The sequence below is a fragment of the Grus americana genome, chromosome 2 (genome assembly GCF_028858705.1).
Source record: "Grus americana isolate bGruAme1 chromosome 2, bGruAme1.mat, whole genome shotgun sequence".
Taxonomy (NCBI): domain Eukaryota; kingdom Metazoa; phylum Chordata; class Aves; order Gruiformes; family Gruidae; genus Grus; species Grus americana.
In genome coordinates, this window is record NC_072853.1 from 51,727,008 (window position 1) to 51,739,223 (window position 12,216).

The 12,216-nt window shown below is 41.3% G+C and overlaps 1 protein-coding gene across 5 annotated transcripts in view; it reads left to right on the forward strand.

Annotated features, from left to right (window-relative positions):
- The window catches only part of TMEM241 (transmembrane protein 241), a 68,289-nt gene that overhangs the window by 26,808 nt on the left and 29,265 nt on the right, over positions 1-12,216 (forward strand). For all 5 annotated transcript variants that reach the window (XM_054815193.1, XM_054815189.1, XM_054815192.1 and 2 more), the window contains 3 exons: positions 1,058-1,092; positions 2,338-2,407; positions 5,154-5,247. In XM_054815193.1, coding sequence (XP_054671168.1) covers positions 1,058-1,092; positions 2,338-2,407; positions 5,154-5,247 — 199 coding nt within the window. The remainder of the gene's footprint in view (positions 1-1,057; positions 1,093-2,337; positions 2,408-5,153; positions 5,248-12,216) is intronic.

A 12,216-nucleotide genomic window follows, 5' to 3' on the forward strand; every position in this document is an offset into this window, starting at 1 on the left:
AGTTAATCCTTGGACAGAGAGACACTCAAGTCTAGACACAAGTACAGTTCTCCACAGATTCTGTCTCAGTGGTGTCACCAGCTGGCTGAACAGCAGGTCTATAGAAAAGGACTCGGGGCAACAGTGAATGCTGACATCTATATGGATGGGGCGTTGGGCAACCTGGTCTAGTGGAGGGTGTCCCTGCCCATGGCAGGAGCGTTGGAACTAGATGATCTTTAAGGTCCCTTCCAACCCAAACTATTCTATGATTCTATATGAGGCAGTAGTGCATGCTCATGGCAAATTAAGGCAAATCAGTTATTGGGCTACATTAGAAGGAGCGTGGCTGTCAGATTGAGGGAAGTTATTATGAGCATTGCTGAGGCAGCAGCTGGAATACTCTATATTCAGTTTTGGGCCTCCCAGTTGAAGAAAGGCACTGAGAAATTGAAGATCTAGCAGACAGCTACTGACATTGTCAGGGACCTAGAGCACATGGCCTGCTGCAAGGAGAGTTTGAAGGAGCTAATCTTGTTGAGATGGGCAAAGGTGCAACCTAACAACTGCCTACACCTTCCTGAAAGGGAGTTACAAAGATGACAGAACCAAACTCTTCTAAGGAGTAGCAGGCAGCATAACATGGAACAACAACCATAAATTGCAGCTTTGGTGGTTTAAAAACGGGTCATCAGGAAAAACTTCTTCACTAGGAAGGCAAGGTGGCCCTAGGAAGAGTTACCCAGAGAGTTATGGAATCTCTGTGCTGGGAGGTTTTTGAGACCTGGCTTTTTGAGACAGAGCCACAGAGGACATGATCAAATATGGGTGATAGTCCTACTTCAGGTGAGAGGTTGTATTAGGTGACTCCAGAAATTCCTTCCCTACATACTTTTTTTTTTTATTTAAATTGATACTTATGCCTCAGCTATTCTACTTAACTGGAATAGGTTTCACCACTAAAAAAAAACCAACCAACCAAAAAAACCCAAACAAACGCAAAGCTGTCAATTTATAATGTTCAGGCCATGTCATAAATTCTGTAGTATACAATTAATCCTTTTTTTTTTTTTTTTAGTGTGGTCCTGTTGGCCTCTGCATCCCATCCAGCAGGTAAAGTGGATTGAGTTGTTCCTTTTTTCGGTTTCCATATTGCCTTTTCTTTCCATGCATGTTTTTAGAAGCCAAACCATATAGGATTTTAGCACTGGAATTCAGCAGGAATGTGACCAGTAATATGAGATCCTGTAGGAAGAGGAGAGGAGGGTATATAACACCATGTAATTTGCATATTTACTAATACCTTTCTTGGCTACCCTTTGCAAAGCAGGAGTGTGGGACAGACAACAAAGAACAGCTTTTGAGGTGGTACATGGTAAAGAACAAGGATTCCCTAGGCGAACATGTCCTCTTCAGAGCAGCGTCCCAGCAGTCCATATAGAACTGAGTTTCCTTCTCTGCATTGCCCTCAGTGCTATGCAGAGATTTTGTTACTTTCATAAGAACAGGATGGGCTTGAGCCCACAGCAGGATTTCAAGTAGCAAAAGATCAAAGCTAAAAATGGAGAAATTGAATATTTAATGGTGGCTAATATTGCTACCATACTGGTGCTTTAATAGTTACAAGGTTAAAGATGATTGCCTGTTTCACTAGACATTTGTTCAGTCAGAAAAACAAAGGAAGAAGCTAAATAAATGTAAATTCCCCCATATTGTGTATATAGCATTCCCCCACCAGGATGGATAGACATGTTAAGCAAAGTAGCCCTGCATTTCAAAAAGTGAAAAATGGAGCTTCCTACAAATCTGTAGAGCCTGATGGCTGGAGAACTCCTGGGAGTTGTTGCTACCAAGAGCAACCAGGGCCCAGGTTCCTGGAAATGCAAGTACTCAAGAGCTCTGCTTGTATCTGGCAGAATTTTTTTTTAAATCTCTCAACTTGCTCTGTGTGACAGAGTTCAAATGCCAGAGGGGGAAGCAGCCAACATATGTCTATGTTTCCTGTTACTTCAGGAGGAACTGTCATGAGCTCTGTAATAAAAGAAGTGGATATGATGCATGTCTATCCACTGGCAACTGTTGCTTAAGCAGGATCTTCTGTGTGCTAGTAAAGAATACTCTTACGTATTCCTTTCCCTTTTTTAACCAAAGGCAGGAACTGGCTAGAAGCAAGGTCAGAGAGAAATCATTAAACACACTAGAAATGTGGAAAGCATCATAAATGAAAAGTCAGCCAGCTGTAAAGGCTTGAAAGAATGTTAAACTAGTGATGTTTGTGTAATTGCTGTTCCCCTGCTTGTAACAGTGGGTAATTTTTTTTCCCCTGTGTTCCACTGAGTATATTGCTTTGTCCCTCAGGTGATCTCTTCAGTGCCTTGGACTTTCCATTCCTGTACTTCTACAGGTTTCATAGCAGCTGCTGTGCCAGGTAACTTCTCAATAACAGGAATGTTTCAAAATAAGAGATCCTGCTGACTTCCAACTTTGACTCTCAGTGAAAAATTTTGGAGCATGCAAAACCTTAGTTATTCTGGTTTCTGCTGGCATAAGCCAGTAAAACTGCAGAGAATATGTATCTGTGCATTTGAAGGCCTGAGATTCAAATGTGCTGGAAGTATATGTGTGTGTTTGAGTGCACTCTGATCAGGAGAGTTCCCAGTCACCAGTAAACTAATTTTTACCTAATGTAGCAAAGCTTTGATAAACAGCATCTCTCAAATGCTTCTCAAGTCGGATTAGCCCTTGTAAAACTTGCTGTTTGCAGTGATTACAAAGTATTAGTCTCCAGCAGTATATGGGTGTACATGGATTTATTTGCCTGTACATCTTGTTATTTGGCAGAATGGGTTTTTTGGGGTAAAAGGGAAAAGCTTTAACAAGCGTTCCTTTATTTTGAGTAGCAAAAGTTCACTGCCCAATAGTGTAACTCTCACAGGACAATGTAAATATGTTTCCTATAGGTCTTAATTATTTAAAAAAAAAATTTTCCTGTCTTTCCCCTCCAGTCTTTTGCCAAATGGAAGTATTTTCTTTTTAGAGGGGAAAAATATTTTCATGCTAACTGAGGGCAAAAATATTTCTTGATTGTTAAGGATTTTCTTACTTGTATCTGGATTTTCCATTAAAACAGAATACTAAAAATGATTGTTAAATAAGTTCCCTATATACGTAGTTTTTGTGTACAAAAGTGGCTTTTTTTCAAGAGTGTACTATCCACACTACAAGTAATTTGCAATTACATATTAATGAATAAGTTGTTCCACAGTATGTAGGTGAAATTGATTTCTTCATGAAGGCAAGGTCTAACTGTAGGCTCTAATGGATATCTGTCTAGCTCAGATATTCTTCTCTTGCACTTCATCAGAATTTTACCACTGTTGTAGCCTCCCACTTTTGTTTCTGTTGCCCCAGCTTCAGTACACGTGTAGCAGATAGCACTGTACACTACAGCAAATGGAAAGGAATAGTTAGATGGAGAAACAAGCATCTCAGTTGCTCTGCTACATTTTGTAATCTAGTGTCTTTGTAGACATAAGGGATTTGGAGGAAAACCTGTATGATGTAAAGTAAGGGTAACTGATGCAGTTAAATCTACTACCTGTGCGGAATGTCTGGAGCATTAGTACTAAGGTGCAAAGTGCTTCATTTATTTAATGAAATAACTTGGTGTTAATTGTGACATCAGTATTTCAGGTATTATAATTAGCTGTTTCACTTTTTATCTCTGAATTACACTAAACAGCTTCAAATCACTCTGACTAAAAGCCCTTCTCAGCAGGGCAGAAGATGTGGAATTAACTTAAGCCAGCTACTGGACTTTCAGAAGTCCGTGCAATCACGCTTCATTGAACTCACTGATTTCTCAGAGTGGAATGCTCTACTGCTCAGCACTTCATCCTCTGCAACAAGGAGCTGAGTTTGGGCCTATCTTTTATCATCAAAGCACCATCTGCTTTCTTGGCTCCAGGCACACTGGATAGTCCTTTGGGGTCTCATGTTACGGCTCAGTGTAAGAAACCCTAGTACTTGCTAGTCCTGGGCACTTACCTTACCCTAGTGTTTGGTGTATCAAAACTACCGACGCTGACATGTGGCTGAGATGCAACTTTACTACATGTACTGAGCAGGGAGCAGCACTTGGCTGAGGTGCTGGAGCCCAGCATGGAACTTCTGACCTGGGGAGCCACCATCTTCCACCCTTCCCGCTATTGCAGAGCAGGCACCAACTGCATTGCATCACTATCCAGAACAGCATGCCCTCTTTGAATACCACGGCACTTTTTGTGTCACTGCCTGTGTGCTGTGTTGATCCTGTCACCTTTCCCATGCATCTTCCCACAGTACTTTGTAATCTCTTCTGCCTTTCAACCAGCCACACAGTAATTTGTGCCTTACGTATTTTGAAGTTGCTTTCTATTTCCTGCTTGTTGGTTTACACTATTTCACTGGTTCACAATCAGTGGGTTGTAGGTATGTCACAAGTGAAACAAAATCCAGAGCCAAAGCTTATAAACTCTGTGAGGTCCAGTGAGATGTGGAACAGTTTCCTTAAGAGTAGCCTTGACTATGGAAGCACTGGAGACTACTGTCCTATATGACTTGAGAATCAAAATTCCCTTAATTGTCAGTAGAGAGCTTTGGAGTATTCAGTTCCCAGCACTACTGAGTCATCTGTCTATTTGTTATTCAGTAGAGATGTATTTGACTTCCTAATTGGAATTAAGGCTTCGTGAAGTTTAAACAGCTTGAAAGCTTCAGGCAGAAACTTTCCAGTGGTTATTTTTTTCAGTTCAAGGCTCTGTGGAGGTTGAAGTGAGTTAGTTGCCAAACATGTGTGGCTCCTGTTGAAATTAGCATTGCCTTTATTCAGAGCCATTTCAATGCCTGAAGTTAGTATTTCACCTCATGTTTCCAATAATCTCTAGTTTTCTGATTATGCAAGTGCATTAGAGACCAGCCATAAGAGTGTCAGACTTACTTTACTCAGACTCTAGTCACTGACTGAACAAAACCCAAGATGTACTGGACATAATGTAAGCTCTTTGTCCACCAGCTTTCTTTCTCCAAATGGGATTAACACTGCAGTTCTGCATGAGGAAAACCAAGACGCCTGTAAGAGGTTGCTTAGTTGAAATTAAGAGACTTTATTAACAAGCTTTCCCCATCCCTTGCAGTGGACTGTTGGGATTCTTTCTGATGTTGCACACAGTGAAGCTAAAAAGCAGCACAACCTCAGGGCAGTATGCAGCATGGAGTTTCCTTGCAAAGGTAAGAGAAGGACTGTCACAGGAACACAGTGGATCTGTGTGTCTCCTAGGAGAACTGAGGAATTTCTGCATCTCTCTGGTTTCCCTTGCTAAACCTAGTTGACACTCCTAGGGCCTGTCTGTGCAACCTGCACATAGAGCTGAGGCAACAAATATCAGATGCATAATAAGCCAGGATCATTAGCTGAGATGAAATACTGTGTATAGACTGAGTTTATTTGAGCTGGGCTGATTATTGCAACTAAGGGTTTGGCCTACTGAATCCCCTCTTTCCAAAGGTGTTTTGGAGAAGAATACTCCTTCTGAGTGTTTGTGCACCAGCTGTTGTTTCCAGTGTGTCTTCCCAGAGCCAAGAGTTAAAACTAGTTCCCTGAAGTTCCATACCAGAACTGCCACTGCTATCATTGCAGGGGAGAGCAGTGGATGTCCTTTGCCTTGACATGAACAAGGCTTTTGACAGTATCTCCCACAATGTTCTTATATCCAAATTTGACTGTTAGAGTTTGGGTGGGCAGACAATTAGAAAAATAGTTGGATGATCAGGCTCGGATGGTAGAGGTTAATCATTCCTACTCTAACTGAAGGCTTGTGATAACTGGAGCAGCACAGGGGTCTGTCCTGGGACCCATCCTGTTTAACTTCTTTGTTGAAGAATCAGAGGTGATGGAGTTCACTTACGTTTGCAAAGGACACCAAACCGGGAGGACCTGTTAATAACACTGGAGGATGGGGTTGCCTTCCAGAGAGACCTGGACAGACTGGAGGAATGGGCCAACAGAAATCTTACAAAAGTCAGCAAGGACAGATGTGAAGCCCTGCACGTGGGAAGGAGGACCCCCTGGCGATAATACAGGCTGGGGACTGGACGGCTGGGAAGCGGTTCAGCAGAAAAGGACTTCGGGATTTTGGTAGACAGCAAGCTGAACATGAGCCAGCAGTGTGCCCTGGCAGCCAAGAAGGCCAAAAGTATCCTGGGTTGTACTAACAGCAGCACAAGCCATAAATTCATGGACATGATCATGCCCCTCTACTAAGCACTTGTTAGACCATGTGTGGAATAGGGAGCCTTGTGGGGGAGCCTTGTTCTAGGCACCTCAGTACAAGGAAGATATTGATAAACTGGAGCAGGTTCAGCAGAGGGCTGCCAAGAAAGTTGGGGGGCTGGAGCTCTTGTCTTGTGAGGAGCGGCTGCCAGACCAGGCTTGTTCAGCCTGGAAGAGATACAGTTTTGGGACCACCTAACAAACAGCAGCCACCCAGTAGCTATGGGGAAATTAAGACAGATCCAGGCTCTTCACAGTGCTGCATGGGTCAGGGGAGTGGTGAAAAATAACAAGTGTAAATTGAAACAAGAGAGGTTCAGATTTGGTATAAGGAAAAACTTTTCCACCCCAAGGACAAGTCAGGCAGGGGCACAGGTTGCCCAGCGAGGCTGTGCAGTCTCCGTCTTTGAAGGTTTTCAAGACCCAACTGGACAAAGCCCTGAGCAACCTGGTCTGACCTCCTAAGGTCCGTTTTGTCCTATGATCTAGGATAGATGTAGATCTACAGTCTGGCTGTACTTGATTTAAGTTATTAACAGCTCATTTGTTAAATTATCAGTGGTAAATGCAGTCAGAAGAGTTTGTCAGACTCCTTTTCCCTGGTTAAATTTTACTTAGTTTCATCACTCTGAGCTAGGTCATCTGAAAACCACAACCTTCCTACGTGGTTTGTGATCACAGCTTTCCTACTACAGTGAATGAAGCTGTTACCTTACCAAAAAAAAAAAAAAAAGTAGACTTGCATAATATGCTTATTTAGAAACTGTAGTCAAATGAGTCTTTGGTTTTTCTGGGGATAACAAGAAGGGAGTGATATGGCTCATTTTGTGCTTTGCAAGCTGTTCCATGCTGTACAAGTCACATAGAGTTTCTCACCAGTTTGAATTTCTTCCAAAGATTCTGACTGTGCAGATTTTAGTACCTTAGCTTTCTTCTTGCTCCTTGGTAGCAAGTCAACTGATCTAAAGCTTGCTGTTGCATCTTTTTTTTTTTTTTTTTCTTTTTTAACAGACTGGGTTGGAGATGGGAATAGCTGGCTCTGCTAGTAGGTATTGTGAATAAGGAGAAATGGTTCTACATGTGGTATTTATGACCTATCCGGAAAAAAATGCAGGCAAAGATGTGTTGTGAAATATATTTTAAGCAGATTTGGGTCCTTCCCAGCAGAAATGGATCAGAGCCACAAAGTCTGGACTGGATCAAAGCTTTCCCAAAGTTCAAGAGTTTCTAGATTTGTGGGGTTTTGGCCAACTCTGGACATAAATTAGACAAAGTTTGTTCTAGCCACTGTTGTCAATGAAATTATGTGCCTTGATAGCAACTAAAGATTTGTCCCTGTGTCACCGTGACAATTTAATCTGTTCTTTAGACTTAAAAGTCTGTGTTTGTTAACATGCATGGTTTAATTATCTTGCTTAGGAAGGTTTTTATAACAAAGCAAATTAGTCCTTTTCCTGTTGTAGCTTCTAACCCAGTGCTCAAATTATATCTTGTCTTCAGTTCACAGACGGGAATAAGTAATAAGGACATGAGATCTGTCTGTAGCACTAATAATTTTATCAAAACTAGCAATTTCCCTGATGTCTTTCACTAGTGTTTTAAAGCTTGCTGTAAGAATGATTTTATGGCTCAGTCATACCCACCTAAGGCAGCATGAGGAGCATGGAAAAACTGCTGCTCCAAGTGCTGAAATGCAGCTGATGATGTTGTAGAAGTCAGTGAATGCTTGAAAAATTTGGAAATACTATACATCAGTTTCAGAACAGGGATCAAAAGAGACTGCAGAGACAGACACAGGCAGAAAGCAAGAGCTGAACTGGAGCTTGCCTACAAGGGTAGGTAGGGACTGATCTGCCAGCTCCTTGTAACTGTAAGGAACCATAAATTTACATATGGAGTAGTTAAGAAGAGTTCTATCTATCTGATTACTAATGCTGCTTCCTCCAGGTGTTTGGAAGTGTTAAAACTACATACTGATCCAGCCCAACATTGCCGGGGTATGAGGGCTGTCTCAATCACATCTTAAGTCATCTTAGGTGCAGAAAAACAGTATTTAATTAGTATGGTAAAAATCTGTTTAAATCCAAGTGTGTGACTCCCTTTAAAAAAAAAAAGTTAATGTGGATAAAGAGTAAAGATAGAAACTATTTGAATCTGAACTTGCAGAATGAGATCCAGTAGAAAAAAAAAAAACCTCTGGTCATAACAACAGCTTTGTGTTCCCACATGAGCATTTTTCTTGGATTGAGTAGTGCCCTAGATCATCCTCTTAATCTCTCAGACTGACTGGAGTTTTCACCAGCAGTTGGGAAGGAGCAGCGTTTGAGGCCAGAATATGTTTATCTTGCAAATGAGCCAAGAAAAGAGAATGCTGTAGTCCTCAGACAGCAACGCAGGCCTCTAGGGAGGTGCAGAGAATCAGAAAATCTGTTTTCCATTTGGATGCTTTGTACCTGTGTGACTGATGAGCTGGGGCTGAGATTGTTGCCACCACTTCATTTCGTGTTAAGTGCCGATAGACCAATAAACTAACCATGAGATCTGATCGAGCCTGCTTTGCAGATTCAAGGAGACATTCTTTGTGAAGCCCACATATTTGGCCTCCTTGCCCTCTAATTTTTCATTCACTTAAAAAGTGGAGCTGGGTCGTAACTTGTTTTTATGATACTTACTTTGGCTACGGCAACTTAATCATTGTATGAGGTTTTTAAATTCTTCCCCATAATGATTTCTGACAGCTTTCGTGTCAAAGCATTGCTTTGTGCAGAGACAGATGAAGCACAGGTTTCATCTGTTTATATAGCCCCTGTGATATTTATAGTGACAAATGCTCTCTGCACTTTTGCTGTGAAAGCAAATAGTGTGTGTTAGTCATATCTGTATAGATTCCTGAGAAATGCCAAAAAATCGCTAGTGATCTGCAAAACAAAATAATTGCTTTTAAGAAGCCCAAGAAAGATCAAATGCTTTGTCATAGCCTTGCACAGATTTAATCCCCAGAAGAGCAAAGATTTGAAGCTGTACTGATATTTTTTTGTTTTAATTTGAAAGCTATGCTAGTATCATGGGTCATGTACTGGAAAGAAAAACTGGAGATGCTCATATATACAGGCAGAAGCATCTGGTGAGAACACTAATGAGCTCTAACAGTGCTGTCAGTGAGTTTGTTTAGATTAAGGCTGCCAATCTATGTCTGGTGATGAAACCTGTTAGTGTCTCCAAAAGTTAAGCAGCAGAAATAATTTAAATCTTGAATAGGAGGGGGAAGTGGTATTTCAGAACATTTCTTCAGCAAGATACTGGTTACTTATAAATTCATACTCCCATATCATGTTCAGTGTTATCCCAATAAACTTGTAGTAGGGGATTCAGCTTGTTTCCAGTAGGAACCTATTGAGACAGCTTGTTATAAAGTGGAAGAATAAATGGGAAGGCCAGTGGAAAGTGGATTTTAGATTCTCTCTTTCTTCCTCCCTCCTCTGAAGAAGTGAAGTTGGATAACTGAAACCAAATCTCATTGAGTTTTACACTGGTTTTCTTATGCATTGGTTGGAAGAAAATTTAGATTAATCTGATCAGGACTATGCAGCTCTTTTCTATATGGCCATCCCATGCAGCATTATGTAATCTCTGGTGTACCGGAACAGTGTTGGAGGCACCCTGATACATAAAAGCACTCCCTGACAGCTGCTTCAGTTCCTTGTTTGTTAACTTTAGAAGTGCGTGCCCCAGGTCACCCCATGTTTAACGCTGGCTGCCAGACATTGTGAAAAGTATTTTTGCAGGACCATCTGAAAGAGTATCTTATCCATGGGTCCTATGTACCTAACTGTAGCCCACCGTATTTATACCTCAGCAGTTTTAGTCCTCCCTCAAAATATATAACAGCTATTCAGAATGCCTCCTTTAGTCTTTGATTTTGTATTTTGTTTCTGTGTATCTGCTTCTTTGGTCCCCATGGTGTCTTGAAGAGAATGGATAGACTAGATCTATCTTCATGTCAGTGCAAAAAATGGATGATATCCCTCTTAAAGATTGGAAAAGTACTGATGTTTTTTATTAAATTTTATTTTAAAATTCTCTTTTTCCTGCTTCTCATAAAATGGGAGAGGCCACAACTGCAAGTCTTTTGGAGCTCCTAGCCTGGTTGTGCTCATTGCACCTCTCTTCACAGATAGCAGTTCACATGAGAATTTTATCTGCTTTAGTTCCAGGGGCAAACCAACCAAGAGAAAAAAAAAAACAATTCATATTTTTTCTACATTTTTTGCAGTCTTAAAGTCTCTCCTAAAACATGTGCTCCTATTTGTATCTCTTAATTTGTCTCGCATTGCTGCTTTGCATGCAAGTGCTATAAAATATTCTGGTCCAGAATGTCAGTTCTTTACTTCTGCTGAGGGCTGGTTGCTTGCTGAAATAGGTGCCACTCCAAGAGATTCCTGCCATTGGCATCTTTTGAAGCATATGGTTCTCCTTGTTCATCTCTGCCCTGATGGCAGAGGATTCCACATTAAAAAAATAAATCTTTTTAAAATTTGTATGCATATGTCATAACCAGAACAAGAATGTGTTTGGTTATCTGGCACTTGCCCACTTGGTTATACTGTAGACTGAAGTAGTCTCTTCTTTGCATGCTGCTGTGCTCGGGCAAAAGGGACAGTGAGATTCTTGGCTGAAAATCCCATTGCTTTCTTGGCTTGGACGTCATAAAGCTATAGCAAAAATGTCACAAACTCCCACTGGAGTTCCATAAACACAGTGTGTTTTCATTCAGCAAAGATCCTGCACTGCGTGCGAGGCTGTCTCAAGATCTCTGCCTGCCCAATCTGGAAAAACCTTGGGCAGCTGCAAGCCAAAGCCCTGGAAGAGAGGGAGAATTGTGTGCTATACCTGACCACACTCTGCTGGTAGGTGCTCTCCGTGGCACCAGTGTGGTATGAAGTGCATCTCTAATCTGAGAGAGGGAGTTTCCATGACCCTAAAGCTTTCAAGTGTGCCAAGAAGAGGTTCATAAAAGTAGAAGTGAGCTTCTTCCATCTACACACCTTGTACTCATATGCATGTGGGTATGCACACACATATGCATAAAGATAATTAAAAATGGCAAGAATCCTTATTGATTTGTGGTTGATCCTCGCTGTGTGAAATATGTACATTTATTCTTGACACACATATTTGATTCCTGTGAGTCACCATGGGGACTGTGCAAATACATTGGAAAAGAAAATGTGTTTCTCAGCTGAGCTTGACGAGCAGATAAGGCAATCAGTGTGCCCCTAACTGCATCTCAAGGGTCTATAAAAAAGACCAGTTGCTGAAACCTTAAAAGTATAGGTTTTCAGGTAGTTTCCATGGAGACAGCTTGATAGTTACCTTGTAGCATCCAACACTAATTACACCATATAATTGTTGGGAAGACATCAGTCTCCATAACAACTCCTTTGTGTGCTGCATGACCACTAAGCTGAGTGGCACAGGCTGCCTGGGGCACTAATGCAATTTAAGGAAGCTGTCTTGTAAGAATAGCAGAGACTTGAATCTCCAGGTAATGGCAAATTTTAATATGTACATTAAGAGGGGTTGTATAGGGCTGCAGTTGTGCATCCGTTGAAAATGGGAACTACACAGCTTTTGGGCATGACATGGTCACACAAATAAGTACCTGAAGTTATGTGTCGGGACTTGGGGTAGTACTGCAGCACAATTTTCATCTGTGCTTGATATAATAAATCCAGTCTCAGCAGACATTAATTGATAGATTGAGCCCTAAGAGATGCTCTGAATTAGTTTGTTTCCTTTTATCAATCGTGATATCCATTTGAAGTGCACCATGTACATTTGGTATTGTCATTTTCTTGAACATAAAGCTAACTGCAGAACCACTAGCTTGGAGTATGTCTTTGGAAGGTACTTTTCCACCCCTACCC